The sequence below is a fragment of the Mercenaria mercenaria genome, chromosome 13 (genome assembly GCF_021730395.1).
Source record: "Mercenaria mercenaria strain notata chromosome 13, MADL_Memer_1, whole genome shotgun sequence".
Classification (NCBI taxonomy): Eukaryota; Metazoa; Mollusca; class Bivalvia; order Venerida; family Veneridae; genus Mercenaria; species Mercenaria mercenaria.
Window position 1 is genome coordinate 53379396 of NC_069373.1, and position 27884 is coordinate 53407279.

Below are 27884 nucleotides of genomic sequence, written 5' to 3' on the forward strand. Positions count from 1 at the left end.
AAGGTCAAGGTCACACTCAGAGGTCAAAAGTTAAAAATGATGTTTTTCCTGTCCGGTCCATAACTAAGTCATTATTGAGGCGATTTTTATAATATTTAGCACCAATGTATCCCATAACAAGACGACGTGTCGTGCAATACACGCAGACCCATAGCTCAAAGGTCAAAGTCACATTTGGAGGTCCAACGTCTGTAGATTTTTCTTCCTGTCCGTTCAGTAATTCTGTAATTCTTGAAGGGATTCTAATATTACATGGTGCAAATGTATCCCATAAAGTGATAATGTGTCATGCGCAACACCAAGACCCCTAGTCTAAAGGTCAATGTCATATTCAGAGGTCAAATGTCAATAGGTTTTTGTTTTTCCGAAGTTCCGGCTTGGCCCAAAACTCCGTCATTAACCAAGATATATCTATGGAGCCCCTGAAGTGACATCCTACACTCTTGTTTTGCCCTTAGGGTGGCGTATAGTAATGTCCGTTCCTTCATTCGTCCCGAATTCGTGTCCCGTCTGTAACTTTGTCATCAATCAAGAGATTTTTATATTACTTGACACAAATGTTTCCCATATCAAGACAATGTGTCATGTGCAAAACACAGATCCCTAAATGTCAAGGTCACACTTGAAGGCTAAAGTTCAATAAGGTTTTCTCCCGTGCTGTCCATAACTTTGCCGTCCCTCAAGGTATTTTAATATTTTTGTAGTACTATATCCCAGAATGAGACAGATTGTCATGTTCAACTCCCAGACACCTAGCTCAAATAGGAGGTCAAAGGTCAATAGGGGCTTTCCTTGTCCGGTTATGCAATATCATTTTCAAATTTTTGAAAAATTATTTTTGATAGTTATTTTGTTTTTACTAAATACAAATAAGATGTCACATTTAAAATGTTTCTTTAGGGATTCCGTGTATACCCTATTATCATAAACACCATGTTTATGTATTTGAGCAGACGTGAACGTGCTAACATTGTCGATTTTAGGTGACAAACTAATAGTTTTTATGCTAAAACTGTCATTTGAGTATCTATTATTTAGTCTTACATGTATTGTATAAACCACTAATCAGCATGAAGTAACACCATATTTGAACTGGACATTTGCAGTTGTCAGTACAGCTGTATGTTCAAGCAAACCAAGAGGGCCGTTTAGGCCCTATATCCTCTCACGCACGGACAAAAGCATATCCCTTACCTTATGGGTCTTTGACACGATGTAGAATTCTGGGAGAAAATATTTTAAAACTCCTTCATAACTGCAATATAGGGAAAAATGAGCTAACAGTTGGTGTGTAGCTCATGAGTCGTAGTTTTATGGAATATAGAAATTGTCTGCCCGATTTTGATAAAAATTCATGTAGTTCCTAGTGTTAACAGCAGGCTTATTTCGGGATAGTGTTAAAATGAATGGCATATGGGAATGTATTTTTAAATTATGTCATTTATTTGATTAAAGGACGCGTCCAATACACCCAGTCGGACTTTGGTACTCAGTACAACACCCGGTCGAATTTTTCAGTACCAAAATGCATTAACACCATTTGAGCCGCGCCATGAGAAAATCAACACAGTGGCTTTGCGACCAGCATGGATCCAGACGGTTTCTGTAATAGCAATAGGCTTTGAAAGCGAACAGCATAGATCCTGACCAGACTGCGCGGATGCGCAGGCTGGGCTGGGTTCATGCTGGTCGCAAACGCACTATGTTGGTTTTCTCATGGCGCGGCTCACTTAGTGTTGCAACAAAGCTTAGTGAACAGTACTTTTTGAATGATACATTGCTCACCACTATAAATAAAGACACGCTCTACATTAGTTTATTTAAGAAAGTAAAATAAATCTAACAATAAGTAATTATGCATGCATAGATGGATCCATTCATTATTGTGACATATCCGCATTTTAATTTATTATATCTCTTTGCCGTACATTTATAGCTCTAAACTGTTTTATGGTTCACCTAGATTGACTGCTGCAGGCGACTTCATTTGTTTAACAGCCTGGTTTTGTCGGTTGCATTTGTGGATGAAGTATATTGGCGTGTTTCAAGAGCCTCCGCAGAACCAAAGTACTTCATACCGATATTGAGTGTCTTACATTTTCTCCTTCCCTGATTCAGTGTTGTTATAAAGTGAGCCGCACCATGAGAAAACCAACATAGTGCATTTGCTAGTAGCATGGATCCAGACCAGCCTGCGCATCCGCACAGTCTGGTCAGGATCCATGCTGTTCGCTTTTAAAGCTTATTGCAATTTGAGAAACCGTTAGCGAACAGCATGGATCCTGATCTGGATCCATGCTGGTCGCAAATGCAGTATGTTGGTTTTCTCATGGTGCAGCTCAAATATATTTTCATATGGTAAGACTTTAACCCCTTTTTCTCGTCCTAAACCAAACATGAATAGGTGTTTCATTTAATCATAATTGGTTGCGTTCTATGCTTCCAAAGGATCTTTTTCACAGGTTTTATTTCATTTAATCATAATTGGTTGCGTTCTATGCTTCCAAAGGATCTTTTTCACAAGTTTTATTTCATTTAATCATAACTGGTTAAAGGATCTTTTCACTTAACCATAATTTTTGACACGTTTGAAGCTATATACTTGATAACGATGTTTTTATTACTTTATATGACAAAACTACGAAGAAACTAAAATAGAATACCGTACATATGCGATTCACAACATTATTTCAAGATCGGGTTCACATACCGTAAGACAACGTACTTGTACAATGATTGATGGATCACTTTCATATGAATGGATAAAATTGTACTCAGTCCGTAACTTAAGTCAATGACAAGCCCTTTTAACTTGTTAAAAATGAAATTTACACGTTGTACTTGTAATTTGATGATTTTTTTTATTCTAGTAAAGTTTAAGTCTTCCGACTGATTTCTGTATCTGAAATACTGACTGAGGGGACGGTTTCATCTGGTATTAGGGCTTGATATTATTACCGACTCATGCCCTTCCGAGCAAACATTGTTATATAGGACCAATGCCGGCAAACCGAAATATGTTTGTGATATTGGTCCAATATCCGGCCGATATTTGACATTATTCTATACCTATTTTATCTTTTCAATCGCGAACGTTCATTTGCAACACGTGACCGTACAATATATTACGGTATTTAGATGCACGTGCGTACAAAAATCCTGTATTTTCTGTATTTGGACGCACGCGCGTACAAAAAATCCTATATTTTCTGTATTTGGACGGTTCAACAGTCCCATATCAAACATACGATAAAGCCCGAAACGCGTGAAAATGTTCCGAATGTAAATCGGATGAAGTAGGCGCTCTTTATACAGAGTTTGGTTATGCGTCTTGGAATCTGGATTTAATTTGAGTTTTTTTGGTTTTTTTTGTTTACAACACACAAAAACGATTCAAGGGATAACAATGCTATCTGATTTAGATATTAAAACGTTCCTTAATAATCAAAAACTTAAAAATACAGTAAAAAGGATCATCAGATGTTGGACAATTTGAAAAGTCGATTAAAGGAGCCGTTTCGGACGAAACCTAGAAATTGGTATCAGCCCTGACTGTCTGAATAGCTACCTCAGCAGTTTTTATTTAACGATTAAGAAACAAAATGGAGAAGATTATGAATGGCAATGGACGGGCGATCAGCATCCAAAACATGTCTGCTCTATAATTCAGTTTTCGTCGGATCTTCACCAAACTTGCTGACAATGTTTGTGGGCATTACATCTCGGCCAATTTCATAACTAGCCAAATTGTACTAGGCACTCTTTGATTATAGTCCTTGAATTACTCGAAAAACGGGGAATTTAGCCTTGTTCGCTCTTTTAAGTCGAACAGTTTTCATCCGATCTTCACCAAACTTGCTGACAATGTTTGTGGGCATAATATCTCAGCCAAGTATTATTACCACCCAGATCGCCAAATGGCTGTTGTAGGGAGGTTGCACCATATATTTTTTTAATGATGATACGCAGAAAAAACAACATTCAACGAATTATGTATATTACGTATGAAGTGAAATAAATATAGATGAAAAGGGTTATTTAAGGTCTAACATTGTTCTGTATAATATATATTTGCACTCAAACCAAGCTGAGAAAAATTAGAAAAGGCAGGAATACAATATTCAGTGAAACATTTTTAATTTAAACTATTATTATAGTAAGATCAAATAGATATAGAATAAAAAGGTTATTTAACATTGTACTGTACAATACGAGATATATTTGGGCTCGTACCCAGCTGAGAAAACCATATTGAACTCGCCTAGCGGCTCGTCCAAATATATCACCGTATTGTACAAAACAATGTTAAATAACCTAATATTAGCGTCCATACGTTTTCTGCCGCAAGCAGTATTAGACCGATATCAAAACAGCATTGGGCCGATTTTGAAAATCATATTGGTCCGACATCGGTCTGATATGTAGTGTTTGTTGATTCAATGGCCGCAGTTAGCTCAACAAAAGAAAATACATACGGCTTTGGCTACTAAATCATGGTTAATTGTGACTTTTAGAAAGTACATTACCGACAGTCCATACATAACGTATCAGGGCCTCGCGCAACTCGTTACAGATGATTAGAAAAAATACAATGCGTTTGAACTCATCCGTCGATATGCATTGGTTCATTTGAGGACGTTGTCATTTGTTTTCGAAAAACAAAATGGTACAACATGGTATACTGTTCGTTGACCGCAATCACATAACAACAATGTGAATCATTATGTCGAAAATTAGCATTTAACATATGACTTATATAAGATTAATCATATTTACGATTAAGTATAAAGATAAAAAATGTCATTGTTACAGATGGGTAAATCAAACAAATATGATTAACATAATTATAAAGAACTGATATTATGTATAGTTCTATCCATTAACAGGTGTCACCATTGCACTTCATAAACACGATTAGAATACTCATTGTTAGACACGCTACAACTAAATTACAAAACATTGTACAGTTTAACAAGTACATTCACATTTTCTTATTTTTCCTAAATTGGTTGCTTAATTTGTAACACCAGTGCGGAAGCAATTTATTACTTTTATTGTTCTTCTCCGTTTTGCAGGTCCACACTTACGTATAAAAAATGAATCTCAAATTGTGACATAAAACATAAAATGAAGATTCGTGAAACTTAAAATCTACATATCTTAAAAGTAAAACCTTGTTCGTAATTGAAGCGTTTTGTTTTGAATTACATGCGTGTAAGAAAGTAAGAAAGCTTTGTAGTAACTTGAAAGATAACTTAAAGGAAAAACATCATAGACATTCTAACATCTTTTCTCTCCGTGAACATGACTTGGAAAATTATCTATGTCTTCAGTCTTGGTGCATTTCCCAGGTATCGCCGTTAGAACTTTGCAATAATAATAGCCGCAGCACAAGAAAACCAACATAGTGCATTTGCGACCAGCATGGATCCAGACCAGCCTGCGCATCCGCGCAGTTTTGTCAGGATCCATGCTGTTCGCTTTCAAAGCCTATTGCAATTAGGGAAACTGTTAGCGAACAGCATGGGTCCTGACTGGACTGCGCGGATGCTGGTCGTAAATGCACTATGTTGGTTTTCTCATGGTGCGGCTTATATGCAACTATGGCCCTGTGAATGTTAAGAGATCTGGCCATCAGCACTTTTAATAAAACGGGTAAAAATCATTGCGTTCTGAGCGAAAACGTCATCTAATTGTCTTTCGGTATGGCAGTGGCTCTATCTGTCGAGATGCCCGTCCATGCCTTACGTAATACCCGTAGGGGCACGTGGGGTCTTTCTTCGAAATTTTAATTTCAAAACTTCAAAACTTACCACATAATAAAATACACACCTACAGAATTTGTACCTTCGGTTGCGAAAGGGACTACTAACAGTTTGTTTGCGTCCAACTCAGTAATGGTCGAGCTGAACCAGATTTATTGAAGGAAAAGTAAAAAAAATGCGGAAATAATCTATTTTAATACTTCAGTATGAGGAAATCTTGACTACCAACTCGAAAGGTTTCGAGTTCAAAGCCCGGGCGAGTCAAATAGTTAATTACTGAGTAGCTTCAGATGTGTTACCACGTATTTTAAGTTTATAAATACATGTGTGTTCAAGTTCAAAACATGTACAATTTTTAAACTTAAACCTTGAGATGTCGTAATGTGGTTATGTCATTTATTAACATTCAAGGAATACAAATTAAGCTATATGCACATAATTAATTTTCGTCTTTGCAAACGTTAAAGTCACACACAATTCATCATTGTCATAAACCTGAACAATAGTGCACCAGTCATGAATATTTATAGAAATAAGTTTTTGTCCGCACTATAGTTTAATTAAATTTACATTTTATTATGTTGCCATTTAAAATGTTCTACTTGCATATCTCTTGTAAAACATCTTGTTAAACAAACGTCCTACGCCCGATAGTGTGGCTTTCTGACGCAGTTATTACCGTTAGTTTAGTTTATACTAATTTGTTTTAGCTCGATTATGATGAAAGCTACAAGCTTATTGGATCCACTCTCTCGAGTCCGCTTCCTGAAAAAAAACAGTACTGGTGTCATGGGAGAAGTCATGGTCGTGACCCCAGTGGGGCACGAACCCACGAACCCTGGATTGAGCGGCCGGCACCTTATCCAGTAGACCACCGCTCCCTTTCACCGTTCTAGCCATGGTTTCCAAAAAGAAACTACACAATAAGACCTGCGAAGTTGTAATCAGAAAATTTCTTAAACCCTAAAAAGATAAAAAGGGACAAATCTGTTTAAATTGAGCCGCACCATGAGAAAACCAACTTAGTGCGTTTGCGACCAGCATGGATCCAGACCAGCCTGCGCATCCGAGCAGTCTGGTCAGGGTCCATCCTGTTCGCTAACAGTTTGTCTAATTGCAAAATGCTTTGAAAACGAACAGTATTGATCCTGACCAGACTGCGCGGACGCGCAGGTTGGTCTGGATCCATGCTGGTCGCAAACGCACTAAGCTGGTTTTTCTCATGGCGCGGCTCAATTTTAATTGATTCAGTTATCGTTGTAGAAATTGTAGGAATGTTGAAAGAAGTCGAAATGCTGTCACAACTTTGCATTCAAATGTCATAAGAAAATGTGACATTTCAGAAGACAAGATATAATGATATGATTTACATGCCAGACTGTTTTTATACCGGTGGTGGTTCTAAGATAGAAGCTCTTAAAATCACTTCTAATTTTTGGAGTTTATACAGTTTCATGTTAATACGATGGGTTACATACTTCAAATTTCCGATCTTTGAAAATTTGTAAAATGTAATATTTTGTGTTTGAAAATGATTATATTATTTTAGTACATGCACGTAGTACTTATTTTAAGATAGTTTGAAATAAATACCTAGAAATATACGATATAGTTTGAAACGTTGCTCAGTCTGAATTTAAGGTAATTGATCCGTAATTTTCCGTTCGGTTACATATTACGGTTGCGATTTCGGAATTCTCTGGCTGTGACTAAAATATGTCAGACTCCGGTATATACCGGATTCAAGCAATTTGAACGAAAATTATCTTAAATGTATATATTTTGTAACCATAGTGATACTGACCCTAACCTTTAGTCAGTATATTATACATATTATACACTAAATGCGTGCGGACATACAAAAAATTGCGTATTATTGCCGTGCGCTCCAACTGATAATCACTCCCGGGCATGCGCAGAACGGCTGCACCAGATCTGTAATGAGAAACATCGGAAATATTTTACAACAAAACGACGTCGCACGGAAATAGCCGATTGTCATTACGGGTCCATTACCTTATCCTTTACCCTGCTAAATTTCTAAAATGGACTTGTCCGTTATCCAGTTTGTGCAGTACCACTTATTATTTAAAGAGGTGTTCACTAAAAAGTTACTGACTGAAAAGCGAACAGTTGCAAACCATGATCAGCCTGCACATCCAGGCTGATCTTGGTCTGCATTGGTCGCAAAGGCAAAATCTCTTGCCGCCAGCAGACTAGAGGTTAACATATTTCGGATAATCATTTTCATCTTACGTCACACCTTTTTCAGGGATGCGGGAGAATGTAGTCACCATAAAAGATTCACTGGTCATTATCATTTAAACCAATTCAGCTTCGGACCAAACTTTGAGAACGGCGCAGTCAATCCAATGACAGTCCTTTTTGAAGAACCATGGCCGGTAAGTAAGCTATCCCCATGGACGTATTATACATTAACGGTCAAAACAGTGAAAAGCAGGTGTGTAGATTTATACCAAATTGTTATTAATGTCCAATATGGCTGCCTGGAAACTGCTCTGACGTCATCCTCGCGCGTCAGCAGTCGTGACATTAATCTATCTCATTAATTATACTACCTGTACTTTTTACAACAAATATGAGTGCACTACTCTTCGAAAGAACAGGATACCAATCTAATAATGGTTTTATTATATAGGCAACTACAATTATAACTATCAGATAGAATGTGGCATTTTGTTCTTTAGCACATATCGTCTTTTATGCTTTTTTAACGCGACGACACATATGGAACTGGCGTCACAAAGAAGTCACGCACCTGATATATAATTTGGACGTCAATAAGAAAAATATTGACATTTTAGGTTCCATTGCAACTAAAGCCGTAAACAAAAGCATCCAACTGCGCTTTGTATCATTAATAGTTAACATTCGTTGGTAAATTTGAACACACGGTAATGTGAAGTTATTTTCATTACACAGAGTAATCGGTTTCCAGGATAAACAGTCTCAATTATAGTGTTTTATTTTTTTTAGAGCACATTGTATATCACGGTTAAAGTAGAAGACAGAGACAGTATAAATCGCAATGACCCGATGGGAAAGGTCAGGAAACTGTTTACCAGAGCGCCGGCAGCAAGCAAGAAGGAAGCCATTTGGAATAACCTAGACTTCGACTTTAACTACCAAATGTGCGTGTGCATTTATTCTAGTATATACATGTAATGATTCTGTAAAAAAAATACGACTTGTATTTCAGTATTTCACAAGTAAATATGAACAGACAGAAAGCATATTCTGAATTGTACTGTAAATCCTGTATTGCACATGCTGCTGGACTACTTTCATGACATGACATAGTTCTATAAAAAAAACGCGCAAGGAAACCAACCAGTTCCATTTTAACCTCGATAAACCCAATGTGCATGGGTCAGAAACAAGACAACAAACTAAAACATGGAGATATTTAATCAAAAGTTATAATATTTAGCTAGATCACATATTTGCATAAAGCTATTTGTAATGAATATGCATGAATCCAAGAGGGCGGCGCCCTACTGTTAATCGGATGCTTTTGAGGCAGATCACAACCAAATCAAATGTAAGCCTCCGCTGGTCTAACAAGTAGTCCAAATATAAATAGTGTTAATCTTTGTCTCTTTCCTCGTGCCGTTTCTCAATAGCATCGTGTTTTCTTTTACTCTACCGCGTTTCAGTATGTATCACTTAGCATTCTATGGAAAAAAAATTTCAGACCCCATAAGGGTAACCCCATTTATTTTCCCCGTCATGGGCATAATAGGGGTCAGGGAGCATCCGCCTATCCGATGAGCCTTACAGTGTTATAAAATTAAATATCATTACGAAATAAATAGAATCAAACTTTAACAATAGTACACGTATTAACAAGCAAATAGTCGTAGTGAGACTAGGATGAGAAACGTACTTTATTACGTCCCTTGCCTAAACCACAATCCGTTACTACAATTATACTTCTATTTCAAATATAACTTTTAACATTTTTCCAATAATAAAGTGATTACTGTGTTTGCATAATTTTACAGATAACTAATACATATTTTTTTTGGAATATATTAAATAAATGTGATATAACTTCATTCTCTTCGGAATTGCATCGTATATTCATTGTTGACGTTTAAGTTACAGATCAGTGTCGCTTTTTTTCAAAGCCCTTACTTATCTCTGAAAAGAAAACGAAACCAGCAAGCAAGATGGCAAGCGACGAGAAAATATAGAATTGCAATTTGCTTGATAACTTGTTCGAAATCGAAATGTTAGAAATTGAACAAGCTATACGAGGCAATGCTACTTTAAATGTCACTTATAATGAATGCCTGAAAAAGTTTAGTTTTAATTAACACAGGCCATGCTCGCAATCCTCCCCCCCCCCCCCCCACCCCCACCACACACACACACACTCCTCTTGTTCCACCTATTATTCGGTCACAGGCGGCCATATCATTGAACGATTTTCTTCGGAGTTTCTGTTTTTATCAAAATGCTACAACGCCGATTATCGCATAATTCATGTCCTTGGAAAAAAGCAAATAGATGATACCATTTCTGGATAAACAGTTTCATACTAGATCTATGTCTTATTGACTAACTACGCCATTAATTTGCTTAGTTTGCTATAAAGTAAAAAAGTATAAAGACGAATAAACATTATTTTTCTATTTTACAGAATTACAGCACAGGCACGTGTATACTGTGGAACTAATTTCTATGGCGAAGACTGCATGACTCACTGTATACCAAAGAATATCGTTGGAGAAGGTCATTACACATGCGCGAAAAATGGCTCCAAAATATGCATGGAGAATTACCATGGTCCCTCATGTCAGTTTTATTGTGCTCCTACCGATGATGAATCGGGCCATTATTACTGTGATAAAAATGGCGTCCCTGTTTGCTTAGAAGGTAAATACTTTCGGTCCAGTCTTCGAATGCTACTGCTCGACGTCAGTCTAGTATTTTCAAATATTGAATGTTTCATTAATTTACCATACTCTTTAACCTATAAAGTATTTTGCATTTTATCATTTGGCAATTAGCGTAAATAATTTTGGCTCTTTGGCAGTTAGGGTTATGGTTTTGGCACATTGTTATGGTATCTGATATTTAGCAGTAATTATTTTCTACTTTGCATTTGGCAATTAGCATGCCGCGCCGGGTTCTATACCATGTATTTTTATAATTTATCCACACGATACGATAACGGCTATGTGTGCGAATTCGTTGCTAAATCTGGTCAAATGCCTAACCATGCTGGACACGGTTGGTTCTGCCTTTGCGACCAGTGTAGATCATGATCAACCTGCACATCTGTGCAGTCTGATCATCATCTGCACTGTTCGCTATTCAGTCAGTATGTTTTTGGTAAGCAACCCTTTTAACAGTTAATGGTACTGTCCAAATTGGAAGATGGACAAGTTCATTATAGAAATTTAGCAGTAATTACCATCTTATCCTGTATGATTTGTACTTATAATTTCAGGATGGACAGGAGATAACTGCGCCATAGACATTGACGAATGTTATAATGGAACCAACAACCCCTGTTCTCCTCATGGTGATTGTGTAAACACGGAGGGTTCTTACACGTGTAATTGTTCGGATGCTTATACAGGCAAGAATAATTTGTTATACCCGGTACGAGACCTCAAAGAAATTTTGGCCCGTTAATGGAAATTCTAAGCCACTTATAGGAAAAAAAAGTTGACCATTCCAGTCAAACTTTTGCATTTTCAAGGTTGTACAGGTGGTCATGACCGAGTATTCCCATATAGTTTAATGCATCACTCTTTACAGAAAAGTCGACGATAGGACCATCTCGCAAATAAGATCATCTTTCAGATGTGACAACTATTTTTAGATGAACCACCATTGGCCTTAGTAATGTGGTTCTACTTTACGTTTTCGTAACATTATTTTACAGGGCCAAACTGTCAAGAACTAATATTGTTCTGTGATGATGCCTCTTGTAGCAACAACAGTGTATGTAACGACACCGTCGGCGGCTTCCAGTGCATCTGCCACCCTGGATGGACTGGGACTCTTTGTAATGACCTCGTTACACCCTGTACCTCGGCGCCGTGCCAGAATAACGGGATATGTACACTTACTCCGAACAGACGAAATTATTTGTGCAAGTGTGTAGGATTATGGACTGGTAGAAACTGTACCGAGAAAGTTGTGCGCATGTTAAATGGTAAAGAATTATTCTTTCTAATTTATAGGTTTTTTTCTCTTCGAAAGAGAAGAAATACAGACCTGTATATGGAATGTAAGATTAAGTTTGATAGCATAGCAGAGATGGATTGGATCTAAATATTGATCCAAGAACGTACAACTCGTTCTAAAGTGGAGCAAACGTTTTTTACCCTAGCCATTTATCATCTTGAACCAGTGCTTGACCTCTTTTTGTGACCCCCTTAAGTTATTTACCTTTTTGTGGGGATGGAGCACTTAGAGTTGCCCTTGTCCGTCCATCCGGCCGTCCGTCACCCGCCCATCCTTCTGTTTGTCCGGAAGTCTGTCTGTCCGAACTTTGCCGTACATATCTCATAAAGCTTTCGACAAAAAGCCATCAAACCTAATAGGATTGTTACTCAGCATGTGAAGTTGTGCACCTGGGGATTTTATTGGGATTTCATCAGACAGCTACACCAGAGTTATGGCCCTTGACTTAATCAAAATTATGCTTAGAAAGGGCCTTAAAGTTAATTGTGTATCACGTACGTTAAAACATTATAGGAGTCGTTTCCAGCATGTGAAGTTATGCATCTGGGGATTTGTTCCAGATTTCTGCCTGTCAGACCAGACCCGTTATTGTCAAAAATATGCACAAAGGGCATATAAGTTTCTACCGCATGTATCTCAAAAGTAAAACATTCGCGGATAATTAAATAACATGTGAAGTTGCACATCAGAAGTTCTGCCTGGAATTTCACACAGTGCGACCAGAATTATGGTCTTTGACTCCGTGAAAAATACACATAAAGTGCTTAAAAGTTTATGTTGCATTTATTTAAAAACATATCACATGGGGTTATGATACCATATACTGAGAAAGGATGTGGTGGCACCAGTGTCGTTTGGACACACATCTAGTTTATCCTCTTGAGTCATTGACTCTTATTTCGTCTAAAGCCATTGACTTTATATCTTTTATTGTCTTTAGCCATATACTTTTTTATCGTCTTTGCCCATTGCCTCTATCTTCTATCTCTTTTAAACCATTTACTTTTAAACCATTGACTTATGTCTTTTTTATAGTCTTAAGACAGTGACTCTATCGCTTTGCTGAAGTCTTATGCATTTTGTTCGCCTTAATCCATTGACACTATCTCTTTTTGATATTCATAAGCCGTTGACCCCATCTCTTTTTTCGTCTTAAGCCATTGACTCTTACTTCGTTTTTTTATCGCCTTAAACCAATGACTTGTCTTAAGCCATTGCGTCCAGCACCTCTGATTCATGTTGGAAGTTGTCTGTTACTTGCGGAGAATAGATAAATACTTGTAAGGAATCTATGTAAACTGGTTAACGGACTACAGAATATAAAAACTGTTGGAAAAGGCATTAAATCCAATGAAAACAAGAAAAGATAAAACTATAAAATATGTAAATATGGTAAAAAACTAGAAAAAATATGTTTAAGGCTGCCATATCTAGGGAAAATGGTATATAAACAAAAAAAATTAAATAAAACGGTTCCATAAGCCCCTGATTAGTTCTGAGAAAAAATAGTACATGTATTTTAATTTGCTGAATGGTAAGCAAACATCTGTATATCCGACCAATATCGCATAAGAGATATCTATTGACGATATTGGTCCGAAAATATTATATTTGTCCAATATCGGCCCAATATGTAATGCTTGCTGGGTAAAACCTTACAGTTACATGTTTTTTCTCTCACGTTATTGTAGATACAAAAATAATCTACCTGTCTGGCAATCTGCCAGAGAACCAGTGGGATGATCTCACACTTGGAATACGTCATCTACTGAAAGATCTTCTACAAATATCAGACGTTGCCATAGAAACTACAATAACATATCCAAACGAGTGAGTCAAATATACTGTTACTTCAAATGGTACCTTCTATGTATATAACATTATGAATACCCAAAATAAGATGCTTTATTTGTTTGAATTAGTTAAATTGAATCAGTTCAGTATTTCTGAAATAGTTTTTCGTTATGGATATCTAAACGGTGATAGAAATAAAAGGTTTAGTAAATGGCTTATAAGCTTTTATTCCTGTTTGTTGTATCTTGGTGGAAAAATGAACTAAGCTCGACTATTTTCGATACTCCTACAATGTTCGTTTAGTTTGCTTGTGTATAACTGAAAAACAGGACCGAAATAAAAATGAGCTGCTAAACTCTCTCATTATTTCTAACTGACATATACAGTCAAAACAGTCAAATAAGACTTCTATCAGAAACCGTCTTACCTATCGAACCTGATTCAAAATTGGAGTAGCTTTTACTTCCGGAAATATTTAGCGGCAGCAACACACTAAATATCTGCTATTCTTTATTCTAACTTCTAAGGGCTGTACTATATACCTGAACCCTTTTAAAAGTTTATAATGCACATTTTCATGAATGTGGTCACTGCTGAATAAAAAAGAAAGCGAGGGATCATGTAAAAATATATTTTCGGTCACACTGTAAACACATTTTGAAAGAAAAGCGAATTATCGAGACCTCAAACTTTAGTGGTGCTGTGTGACTGAATGCTAATTATTTCATAATTGAATTCTAAACGACGGGAAGCACATATCTGTCATGGCACATACCTGCAATGAGATATCAGCAAAGTTAAGAACACATGTTTAGCAGAGCAAAGTAACTGAGATACGTGCAAGTCCGTCATTATGCGATTACCGCTTATTTAAGAGAGGACTTGATTTCGCAGATGTATAGCAACTAAAATATTTTTGCAGATTTTGTACACGTGTTTAATACACATAATTATGTACATACGTACATATATTAAATTGTCCTTTACATTTTGTTTATGTTATATTTCAGAAAGCAGACGAGAGTTGAGATATTTGTAGAGTCACAAGATCCGCAAGTGCGACACTCTCTGGATAAAATCTTAGTTCTGCCGGAGGAGGAAGTGAAGACCAGCTTTATTTTACCATTGTCTGAGAAACAGGAACTGATCCGAGAACAACAATTAAAACCGGTAAACTTTGTTTATTATTGCAATAACTTTTGTATTAGATAACTTTTCTCCGCATTTGCCGATTTACACATTTTTGCCTAGAGATTAGGACAAAAAATAGACGTATATGTGAAGGCCATAGCAGATTCTGAAACAAAAAAAAACCCAACAACATCTGATCGGTGATCCGACTCGATTTAGGTTCGCTGTATATATGCGAAATGGCATTAACTGGTGCTTGAATGACATATTTAAATGTTGTCCGCCACAAATAAATGTAAACTTCACAAATTTCACCCTTTCTGTTGAAGGTACATAGATATCAGTCTTAACGGAGAATATATGCTTCGCCCGAGTTCGAGCCTACATCCCCCTATATCATGTTTTCTAGTTACCGAAACTTACTAAGCGGGTCTTGGTATATTTCAAATTGCCCAAAATGTGTTCCCTGATACTCAGATTATCGTGACCTGAACTATTTGTTAAAAAATTTTAATTGTATATTTTAAGATTTTTCTCTTTGTTATGGAGCCGTATCATTCAAACTTACCATCTTTCAAAAACCGCACTTCATACTTTTTCTGTTGTTTTCTTTGCGAAAATTCATATTCTAGAACTTCTTGGCTGTTTACTATTATCAGCTAGGCCTAAATATTTTATTTATTTAGAGTAACCCGGCCATACCTAGCTAAGATTTTAATCTTAGTCCAGTCCGAGAGTTTTTTTCACGATGTTGTAGCAAATATTTCAAATGTTAGTTAAAGGGGAATAATTGCAAGTGCATACTTATTTATTTTTGTCCATACATTGTCTTAAGTTTTCTATTTATGAACTATGACAATGACAGTTATGTAACACTGACATTCCTGCTGTCCTATCCAAGAGAAAAAAAAGCCTTACCTATCCTACCTAAAAAGTTTGGAAAGGTTACCCAAACTAAACAGTTTATGTTAGGTCCTAGTAGATTCTGGACTTAAATAGTTTTATATTTTATGCTTTTCAGTATTCCAAGACCTTAAACTCAGCAATGACTTTTCCGTCAGTCGTTCCTGTTCTTTGAGATCTACCAAATTACAAGTGCGCATGCTCACCAGATTAAATGATAAAAATAAATCAGATTTTTTTCTTGGGAATGTCGAACCTCTGATTGATAAAAACGATGTTTCTCTGTCCGCTAGTTACCGTAAAATAATTTTATTTGCGGGAAAGAAACTTCGTGGATTTTGGTTAAAACTGCCATTTCTTGGGGTGATGAGATAATGGATTTCAAATTTAGATGACAAAATATATGGAAATGGTATGTGTTTGTTAGGATTTAATTTCGTGGTTTTACACAACCGCAGACTTCTCAAAAAATATCCCCCACGAATTTTAATGATTTCATGGTAATTATGAGAGTGTTTACTGTATTCCAGGACCCCTGGGTGAAGAAGCACTGGTATGTTGTTCTGACAGTGGTGCTATCGGTGCTCATCATCCTCACCATTGTTGTTGTTGTCATGTATGTTGTGAAAAAAAGAAAGTAAGTAATAGTTTTTATCTTCACACTCACTGGGGTCTGCATGGCCGAGTAGTTAATAAGGCCGCCGTCACCTGTTCAAAATCCCGTTTCGTTAAAGAGTACTTTCATAGGAGGTATGCTATGCTACCATCAATAGTTGTTGATTCTGCCTGTGTGTTTGCCCATGCCAACATTATCGCCCGTACGTAGTCTTTAAACTACGATTGTATAACTTAAAAGCTTATTTTCGGTTGACCACATTTGTTGATATATTCAAACTTATCCAGATTTTGCCATTGTAAACTGACGGATAATTTGCTATTTTCATAAACAAAGCAAACTGTTGAGTAAACATTTCCTAGCTGACGCTTAACATTGATCATCTGATCTTTCCGACCACAGTACCAACATGGCTATGTAGAGAACGGACTACGAGCATATCACATGGATAGCTCGAAATAGAGTACTAAATACTCTTCAGAAGACAATATGAGCCGCGCCTTGAGAAAACCAACATAGTGGCTTTGCGACCAGCATGGATCCATGCTGTTCGCTTTCAAAGTCTATAGTAATTAGAGAAACTGTTAGCGAACAGCATGGATCCTGACCAGACTACGCGGATGCGAAGGCTGGTCTGGATCCATGCTGGTCGCAAAGCCACTATGTTGGTTTTCTCAAGGCGCGGCTCATATAAATAAATTACAACAAATAGTATGAAGCAATATCTTATTAAAAAGTACTCCATATCTGTTATAGGAGAGCTGCAAACAGAAAGAAAGCTGCTTTCGCCAATCCAAGGTCAGCTTCTGGCAGAGAATCCCTCCCTGATGCAGCTATCGGCTTCGACAATTCCCTTTACTTTGATTCAAGCCAGCCAGAAAAAGTTCGAGGCCTACCAGAACTGCCAAAGCAAGCTCCGCAGGAGAACGGTCGAAAGTATTAAGCGTTCAGATGGTGACTTCCCTTGGTTCTTTACATTTGGAACGGTTCTACGCAATTTAAGAATACAGACTATTTTAGAATTATAGAATTAACGTGTATAAACTATGCATGACAAACAAAACTAGTCAGACCTATGTTTAGCAGCCAGTAAAGGAAAAGGCGTAATCTGGCTGCTTATGACAAGTTGACAACAGAAGAAAAAGTCCTATAAAGTCAGTTTGGGAAAATAGCTGACTGGCTGCTTAAAGCAAGTTGTTACTTAATAGAGGTGGTCACTATGTTAGATTCAAGTGTATACATATGAATTCAAGATAACAGATCGGATATTTAATACTGAGATTCAGTTGTATATTTCGTAGGAACTTTAAATAGTCTTTTACAAGTAATAGGGATGCTTAAATCTACTGTATCGTTTCTAGAAACTAAGTTTAGAACTATTGTGTATTTTCCATTGGTTGTACATATACGAAAGAACGGAAAGGATGCTGAAGTTAAAAACTGCTGCGTCGTTTCTGTAAACTTTTAGCGAAAGTGTCCAGGTACGGATATACTGCGTCGTTTTTCACTGAGCGCAGAATGGGTATTTTCATTAGATTTGTGCGGAAGTGTTCAGAAACAGTATAGATAACATTTTTTATTACTAAAATTATGTATAAAATTAACAATATTGTTACATTTTTTCAATAGTCATCAGTACACTGATAATCGTTTGGTTAAAATATCAGACATAATTTCATTTACAAGGCGCGAAAACACGCGAATTATAAATAATTTGAAATTTATATACAGACGAAAATGGTCATTATTTTTTTAAAGAACACTGAAAGAACGATTACTTCACAGTGGAATGATAAATGTAAACGACATATTTTGTGAGGACTTGTCATAGCGCGTGTTATGATAAAGTATTTAAAAGGCATGAAAAAAAAATGAAATGTGTTTATTGTGCATGCTTGAGATGAAATCTGCTTAACAAGTTTGCTACGAACTCCCATTAGAACTATTCGCTTATAATGCTTTTTCATGTTTACTGTATTAATTGTTACAAAACTTCAACGAATGAATCATTTTAGCGGGTCTGTGAGTATAGTAGAATTATTTGTAGTAATGTATAACACAATGTGTGAAAGGTTTTGTTTTGTGGAACTAAATTTCACCTGTGATTTTATTTTTGCCATATCATATGTTTCTTTTATGTCTACCTGTGATTCTTATGTCTTTTGTTTATATATATCCATATATAATATAATCAGTCCATTTTGCTTACCTTTTATTTTGGTTGCACGACAACAGACGGTTCCGGCTTGATTTAGAAAAAAATCCTCTTTGACAAATCTGGCAGAAAATGGCATGGCAGCAGTAGAGACAGTGGTTTTATGTTCTATGTGAATAGCATTTATAAACAGTAAATTCTAATAAAAACAGTTATAATTTTATTAACAAATATACTTCTATTTACATTTATAGAAGGCCGGTGCGCTACGCTAATTGCCAAATTTTAAATGAGAAATAGTTAATGCTAATAATGCTAATTGCCAAATGCTAAATGACAAATAGTTAATGCCAATAATTTAATGCTGAATGCCGCACACTATATGCTAAATGCTACATATCAAAAGCTGTCTGCTATGCATGCACTTAATGCAAAATGCTAATTGCCAAAGAGCTAATGCTTATTGACAAATAATAAATGTCAATCGTCAAATTCTTTGTTAATGATCTGTATCTTTTGACTAATGAATGTAACTCTTAATTATGTGAAAACATAATATTATACTGTTCTACAATTCTGATTTGAAGCAATAACATTTCTACCAGTAATTGGAATATATGACAGAAACTACCCTAAATGTTTTTAAAAAAGTTTTTTAATAGACACAAAAGTTATGTGACAAAGGCCATTAATATTTAAAAGATGCATTCATTCACTGATATATTCAGCTCTTTATTTAAATAAGCACTTAACAATAAGCAACTGGCTTTTCGCAGTTAACAATTAGCAATTATCGTTTTTCAATTAACACTTGACAATCATTATTTAACATTCAGCATTTAGTAAATAACACTTTGCACTGACTGTTTCGCATTTAGCATAGGGCAATTAGCATGGCGCACATTATATTTATCGATGGCTTACATATTTCTCTATCTACGACGTGGGAAAAGGGTTTTCTCGTCTTCGTTGTTGAAAAAAGTCAAATAACAAATTATAGCATGGTTATTTTTCATATTTAACCTTTAGCCTGCTGGCGGCAAGTGATTCTGCCTTTGCGACCAGTGCAGACCAAGATCATCCTGCACATCCATGCAGGCTGATCACAGTGTTCACTGTTCGCTATTCAGTCTGTTACTTTATAGTAAAAACCCCTTCGAAGAGTAAATGGTACTGCCCAAATTGAATGATGGAACAATTCATTTTAGAAATTTAGCACGCTAATTAGACGGAACCGTACCACAATGTGAACTGTATGACTGCTGATACAGGTGGCTGAAAATTTCGCATTTTTATATTCATTATAAATAGTGATATGTAAAATAGTATGTACATAGTCTCTTTTGCTTAGAACATGTGCCTATGATTATAAAAAGACATGAGCCTATTATGTAATACTTGTTGTTAATATAGAGGGGTATTTAAGTCTGTGTTTTTTTTTTTTCAAATTCATGAGTGCATATCTGTATACGGAAGAGAATTAATGCGATGTGTTTGCTATTTTAAGCAAAGAAGTATAAAGTACAGTTTAGTTTTATAGCTCTTTGTTTTAAGATGTATATCTGTAACTCGATATTTCGAGATAATGTAACTCGAGTTACAAATTCGCTAAAGTAAACTAATTTTTTATCAACTATAAAATCTTTAAATTTCGACTTACATAACTCACGATTTCGATTTAATAAACGCGAAAATCAGACATAGCTTAGAATTAAGGATTACGTAACATTTCGCCTTACTAACTGCCATATGTGTGTAGGTCTTGGTCAAGATCAGTCACACTTGTCAGTCCTAAAGGGTTATAGTAGGTGGCCGGATGGTGCTCGTACTAAACTATTTTGACCATGTTCAAGTCTTAAAAGCTTTCGACCCGTTTCGACAAGAAAACTCTTTTATAGGTCCTGGCACCATTGAGATAACGTTTGTGTACCTGGATTAGCCTTAGAGTCCAGGGTAGGTCATTCATTGATTACGGTAAGGTAATTTTAAGTAAATGTCAATGTGTATATGGGGACACTATTACGCATGACCCGGGTCCGACATCCAACATTCTGTGTACACATAAGCACCATATATTGAACTAGGTACCAACTATATTTTTTTCTATTTAAGAGTCAGTAAAATGGCTTTATAACTCAGAAGAAGTGAGATATTGAAGCCAAACCAGTTATAAACAGTACGGTGCTGGTTTCGACTATGCGGACTTGATCCAAAGACCAGACATGACGTCTATAATGACAGCTTTGGTCTTAGTTTATATAGTCATTTTATTCCCGTAAACATTTTGACTTCCAAGAAAAGTCATGTCTTAAGATGCAGACCGTCGGGTTCGAAACTGATCTGACCCTTTCTTTCTTTCTCACAGGGTTTCACATGTAATAAACTGACGTCGAATTATAAAGGTATGACTGATGAAATAAAACCCACCCTCCTGGCCTGTGTCTAAAGTTCAAGGTTAAAATTTCAAGTTACGCAAATCAAATGAGTTACATATTTCATCTAATGACCAGCACCTGACATTATTGTTCTGAGTACATATCTCTTGATGATAACTTGCGAGTATTTTGCAATAGTTGTATATATAGGGCACTTCCAACAGCCTTGCTGGCATATGACTAAATGCTTATTTGCTTCTTCACCAAAAGGAAGAGGCAAATGTAAAAATAGAATACAGACTTCTAGTGTTATAGCTTACTGTATAAATGGATAGTGTTTTTCATTAACATATGCTGCTTTGTAAAACCTGAATTATGACATATTCATTTAAAATCGTTGGACAGATAATAGGTAGCTTTTGCTTATTATATCTTGATTATTATATCAAATAGAAGTTCACTGAAATCCTTTATGTAACGCTCTCGTAATTTACAAATATTGAAATATTACACTTAAAAAGCAAATTTCGTAACTTGTAACCAGGACCTAGTTGTACAAAACTTTCAAGCATAACATTTCTATTGACAATTGTGTCGCAGTCACTTTCAAATATGAAATGAATTTATTATATTGTTATCCCACTTGAAAAAAAAAAGAGAAAAAACATTCTTGCCAGTGTGTGTAGCGATGCTGTAAAATAATTACACATCGTAAGACAAAATGATATACTGAAATGAGGAGTACGGGGAAGTCTCGTATAACCCAGCCATTGCATACATAGGATTTCTTATCATTATATGCTGCTGTAATAATGCTTGAGGCTGACTCATCATAATAAAGTCTATTCATCTTGTAGTGATGTTGTACATTTTGCCGCTCTGTACAGTATGGCTTATGATAAAAGTACATAAAAAGCTTTTTCGGTGGACATAGTTTGAAGCAGCTCGGACCTAAGGGTCACGTTGGTTTAATATATGAGCCGTGCCATGGGAAAACCAACATAGTGGCTTTGCGACCAGCATGGATCCAGACCAGCCTGCGCATCCGCGCAGTCTGGTCAGGATCCATGCTGTTCGCTAATGGTTTCTCTAATTGCAGGAGGCTTTAAAAGCGAACAGCATGGATCCTGACCAGACTGCGCGGATGCGCAGGCTGGTCTGGATCCATGCTGGTCGCAAACCCACTATGTTGGTTTTCTCATGGCACGGCTCAAATAATCTAGGCATATCTAAGTAATTTTGTATTCCACATATAGCTTAAGGAAATGAAATGTAAAGCCAATGAAACATATTTCTGTAAAAAAAATAATTTATGCTGTATTTGTTTATTCATTATACATATGAAATCAGCATTCAAATAAAGAAGTTATATTTCTACACACGTACTTCACTGTTAATACTAGTACTTTAGACTACCAGATCGTTCCCGGTGACGATTTCTTCGCAATCAAAATTTTGAATCACAGTTTGTTTTGTCTTTGTCATATACAATATGTAATGTAGTAAGTGCAAATTTCTCAGCTTAGGATTGTTCTTATAAAAAGTTCAAACTTGCAATTTCTTATACTCTAAACCTTTTTCAACATAGCATTGTCAGAATAATTTGTATATCTGATATTTTGATAACGTAACACATAAGCACAGATAGTGCTTGACTCCCTTTTCATGGTGCCTTTGCTATAATTATTGTTGAATTGCTGTTTATAATAGGACTTGGGTCATTTGTGACTGATTTGGCTTCATTATGTTGATAGCTGGATCCCAGCATCACACACTATGTCATATACAACAGTTAAAGGGAACCAGATATTTGTTAGTAGAGCAAGTACTCGTTGAAAAATACTATGTATAAATTTGGACCAATCAGAACACGTTCTATAAATAGCACCAATCAAAGCTCGCGTCTGCTAAGGTATAAATAGGTAGATGAATGACAGAGATCATTCGGTATCCAGCGATCGAAGAAGACACATCGAGGATTTTACTAATAATTTATCCCAGTACCTTGATGAGGAAGTTATTGCAACTATACTCTCAGGGCGGATAAATTATTAAAAAGACAACGTTTGAAGTTCATAGACTAAAGAAGAGTTGCATAATTTCAACAAGGTTTCGAGCTATAGGGCCTGCGCATAGGTGTTTTACCTTAAGGATAACATGGTGTAATGGGCCTCAATTTCACCAAAAGCGTACATACAACTTGATAATGTAAGCTTTAAGAATGTCTAACAATAGAAATAAGGTGCATATTGACAAGTTATATAGTGACAGAAGTTCTCTAAAATTTCCTTTAGATTACCTCCCCTGATAATTTTGTTTTTTCATGAGTTATCTCCTCTGAAAACCAGAACTTTTCCTTACGGGGAATTTTAAATTTCTTTTTGATATTTGTATCAGAATCATATAATGCAGCTTTCTACCGCAAAATTTTCTCGAAACTCAAGTTCAGATTCTAATAATCAAAGAAATTATATATTTCCCATAGACATCAATGTTAACTTCAATACCGATTATCTCCCCAAAAAATGATAAAATTTTTGAAAAATACCTTGGTGAAATATTTTTAATTATGAATGTCTTTAAAGTGACCAAATTTCATTTAAATATTACCATCCAGTTACAAGATATGAAATATGGCTATTACACCATGTTATCCTTAAGGGTCGATGAATGCTATAGACGCTGAGCATCGGAAAGCTGAGGCAGAGACATAGGTGTTAGTGGTCTACTGAGAAGGTAGGAGAGTTCCAGCTTATAGACGTGGTTCAGCGTTATTGGCGAAGTACAGCCAAGGCATCAAGGTTATACCTATATGGTAGTTGAATGCTATAAGTGATAGCGTATAGGCGCTGAGCATCCAGGAGTCAGGGCAATCTTACTGAGCTATAGCTTTAATTAAGAGAATATAGGCTGAGCATCTATGCGATAGGACTCGTACGTTGTTGTTAAAGACATTGTCTGACGGGAACTTCGACACAAAGACCAGTCAAATATAGTATCTTCAGCCTATAGGAGTTTACGCTGCTGATTTTGAGTTGAAGGTTGATAGTTGAAACATTGAATGATTTTTGCCTGATCCCTGAAATTATCTAGCTCATAACTGAAATCAATTTCGAATCATTGGTACACGAATTATTTAGGCAAGGTAGCCAGAGGAAAATTTAATATAAGAGACATTTGGTCTCACCAGCTATACGTTTTAACAAAGGACATTCTATTACGTTTGTCAGCTAGTCTAAGACATAGTCACCTTAGCGATTGGACCCATTTCATTGCCCAAGATACTAATGGCGTAGGCACTTCCTAGGGTCATATAACACGTATCCTGACAAGCATGATGACTGGCTCAAATACTATGGAGTGGTGGTTTAGTGGTTAAGGCGTCGGCCGCTCAACCCGGGGTCATGGGTTCGAGCCCAACTGGCTTCACGATCATGACTTCTCATATGACACCAGTACCGGTTTTTTTTCCAGGAAGCGGACTCAAATATGGTTCAAATAATCTTTAACCACAATCGGGCTAAAATTAATCGGTATAAACTTAATTACTATTTGTACAGATGTAATAAGTACAATGGAAGTTGGATTTACTGTAGTCTTAACTCTCTGAACCATTTCCAGCATCCTGTGTTTTTATAAAACTTTTCGACTTCACGTCGAAATTTTACATCAAAGCAGCCATAGATAAAGACATTGGCCATGTTGTTGATATACGGTGTGTAACGTATAATGTTAACAAACACGACTTCTGAGGGCGTCTGATTGGTGATGCTTTTGGAATATATCAGAATGGTAAGAATCAAGTATGGCATATAGCTGATGAAAAATATTACTGTGATCAGGATGAAAGCAATGGTCGTTTTCTTTGCTCTGTCAAGCTTTTTACGATCATTACTTTCCGTGTTTTGGTCCGTTGTTCGCAACTTTCTGCTGCTCTGTCTTTCAAAGTTGAAATTCTGCTCTTGTGAATCAGCCAGTATGATTTCTTTACTGTTTTTAATTGACGTTTTACGATCAGATTCTGTCGATGCCTCAGAGACGATAAACTTGTACCTGTTTTGTTTCAATGCGTTGTACTTTCTAACAACTCTCCATATCAATGTGTACATGACGACAAGTGCTACAAAGCAAGGGCATACCATCAGAGACAGGACTATATGATAGTATATCTGGTATGCGCTGTAATTCTCCTTGTTCTCAGTGGCGCAGATTGAATCTGTGATCCGCGGTGTAGCTGTTGGAACCGTTGTTGTTCCCACCAAGATGAGTACAGGCCAAGAGGTCGCTGTGGTGACAAGAAGGATGATAACACAGGACAAGGTAGCTACTCGGCGTGTTAGCTGCCATCCCAGGGGAACACAGATCTTTCTGTATCTGAAAATAGATATTGTGACTATAGTGCTTGTTTATTTTTCTCTCCAAAAGGTGGCAAATCATATTTATGCAATATTTAATGACATTTTTCACTTTTCTTATATTCTGTGAGTCTCAGAGATTTATTATAGAACAAAAAGGCCCATTACAAGAGAGTTAGATCCCTATTAGATATGTATAATTTATTGATTTTCACAATATTTTGTAATCACCTCTTCTCCCCCTTTTCAAAAGCAGTGCACTTCTGTTTGTTATAATGTCTAATTCGTAGTTTTACATTTATAAAAGATGGATTTTGGAATAAATCAACAGCTGTACTGAAAAGCAAATTGTAAAACTGCATATTGGAATTCATTTATTTCTAAGCGATCAAAATAGACAAAGGGAGGTAATAATATTTCAAAAGTTCGTTTCTACCGACTTTCAGCTAAGTGTTTTATTTTTCATGTAATCTTTATCAAATGTAATACAGTAGATCTTATACTTATATCATTCCCAAGCCAATATGCAGCAACTTTGTTTAAATTCTAAAATAACTCTATCTGGGCTGGGCAACTAGGATAGGGAAATCAAATTTTAAAAATACCTAACCTGAAAATCTTACTTCTAGAAAACAAATATGAGCCGCGCCATGGGAAAACCAACATAGTGGCTTTGCGACCAGCATGGATCCGCGCAGTCTGATCAGGATCCATGCTTTTCGCTTTCAAAGCATATAGTAATTAGAGAAACTGTTAGCGAACAGCATGGATCCTGACCAGACTGCGCGGATGCGCAGGCTGGTCTGGATCCATGCTGGTCGCAGACCACTATGTTGGTTTTCTCATGGTGCGGCTCATATAAATGTAATTGATGAGATGTTAAAGTTTCCAACATATCCGCTACATGATTAAAGCCTGATAACCAACTTAATGTGATACAGAGTGATACTACAATCTTGATCATCATCAAAATCTAAAGATGTAAGATCAATCGGTACATGAAATACGTGTATTTTAAAAGCCTGTATTTGATCAGTGACAAAATTGAAATTCGTACTTAAAACAAAAAGTATACAGTTATTTGAATAAAATACAAATAGTAAAAAAACTGCTGCAGCCTTGCATCTGTGCCGATAAGGGGAAGTAATACTATGTCAGAGTTACAATTGTCGGCACAGACATTGGATACAAAAATGACGGCAAATGTAATGAGCTAAGTGGATGAAATGAACGATTTTATATACATGCAAATAGCATGTGCTTTTATTAATTACTTATTATACAGTGCAAATATAAAAGAAATTGAATTCGCCATTTGCCTGAAAAGATCTGTATATTTCTTATTATAAACCTTTTTTGCCTGCAAAACATACTCGGAAAAGTGTGAGGGGGCTGGGGAAAAGATATTTTTCCCATGACTTTTCAAGCGTTTGTATAACAATAAGACCGACCCCGAAGTTAATAGAAGTTAAAAAGCATACCAACCAGGGAATACCAACCTTTCAATCGCTATTGCCAGCAATGCCAGACCGGATGCAGAGCACAGGAAATAGTTGACGAACCAATATAATTTACATGTTGGTGTCTTTGTAAAAGTCTCTGGTTGTCTGAGGGTGATCACAGTAAACGGCATAGCGAGGCAGGACGCCAGGAAGTCCAGGACGCCAAGAAAAAGTATAAATATTCTATGGTTCGAAGACTTCATACGAAACATATACACGAGAAGAACGTGCAAGTTTCCGATTAATCCAGTTATCATTAGCACAGAAACAAAAACTACTCCTCCAACTAAACGTTCAGCAAGTATATCATATAGTTCTGGAGTCGAAGCCATTCTAATACATGTATTCACCAAGTAAAAAGTTTTTTAAAAAACCCTCAAAATTCATTCATACAGTATATAATTCCAATACTAAGACCACAAATAACATTTAATGACCCATTTCATTCGAAAAAGTAATAATTGTAGACTAAACAATTGAAATCGAAACAAATAAACAAAAAGTAAGAGAAATTAAAGTCTTAGGAAGTATGGATGGTCATTTCCGACAAATTGATTGTTTTTGAATTGCAGGAAGTGAATCATTTGATACTAAGTGATCCTACATAGAACAATGACATTTGTTTTTGTTCATTGTTGATGACTAAGAATTTATCAAAAGAAAACAAGCAGATACATTTTCATTTTATAATTATAATACAATTTTCCCGCCTAGTAAATGCCATTTTCATGCCAGATATCCTTCAGCGTATTAATATACAATACGTATGTTTTAACAACACAGAAAATGACGTCAGATGACCGGAAGTAAAGAAAATGAAAGTATACAGGCTAAACTTGAAAACGAAAGTCGCATTTGCATTTGGTCAATAGCCAGGGTTCGCGCGCAAGGGTCACCCCGTCTAAATGTATGCGCGTGGACTTTATTTATTTATTTATTTTGCTAATGATGAAAACATATTTGCACTCGGAATAAACACAAATCCCACAGGGGTCCGTAACGGAGCAAGGGTATATGGAGATTTTTGGAACTTCGTCAAATCGTTCAAAGGTCCTTTTCGATG

The 27884-nt window shown here is 36.2% G+C and overlaps 2 protein-coding genes across 2 annotated transcripts in view; one reads left to right on the forward strand and one right to left on the reverse strand.

The window, feature by feature from the left end:
* LOC123528634 (delta-like protein 1) overlaps nucleotides 1–17639 on the forward strand; it is a 34466-nt gene extending 16827 nt beyond the window's left edge. The window contains exons 3-11 of the mRNA XM_045308507.2: nucleotides 8038–8167; nucleotides 8763–8917; nucleotides 10432–10667; nucleotides 11245–11376; nucleotides 11686–11958; nucleotides 13682–13820; nucleotides 14795–14954; nucleotides 16349–16455; nucleotides 17191–17639. Of these exons, the coding sequence (XP_045164442.1) occupies nucleotides 8038–8167; nucleotides 8763–8917; nucleotides 10432–10667; nucleotides 11245–11376; nucleotides 11686–11958; nucleotides 13682–13820; nucleotides 14795–14954; nucleotides 16349–16455; nucleotides 17191–17377 (1519 nt within the window). The 3' untranslated portion in view covers nucleotides 17378–17639. The remainder of the gene's footprint in view (nucleotides 1–8037; nucleotides 8168–8762; nucleotides 8918–10431; nucleotides 10668–11244; nucleotides 11377–11685; nucleotides 11959–13681; nucleotides 13821–14794; nucleotides 14955–16348; nucleotides 16456–17190) is intronic.
* A 4553-nt stretch (nucleotides 17640–22192) lies between these two features.
* On the reverse strand, nucleotides 22193–27342 carry LOC123529327 (trace amine-associated receptor 4-like). Its single transcript, XM_045309626.2, has 2 exons — nucleotides 26819–27342; nucleotides 22193–25338 (listed from the first exon to the last, which is right to left on the reverse strand). The coding sequence occupies exons 1-2, from the start codon at nucleotides 27151–27153 to the stop codon at nucleotides 24552–24554; spliced, it is 1122 nt and encodes a 373-aa protein (XP_045165561.1). The 5' UTR covers nucleotides 27154–27342; the 3' UTR covers nucleotides 22193–24551.
* Between the last annotated feature and the right edge of the window lie 542 nt (nucleotides 27343–27884).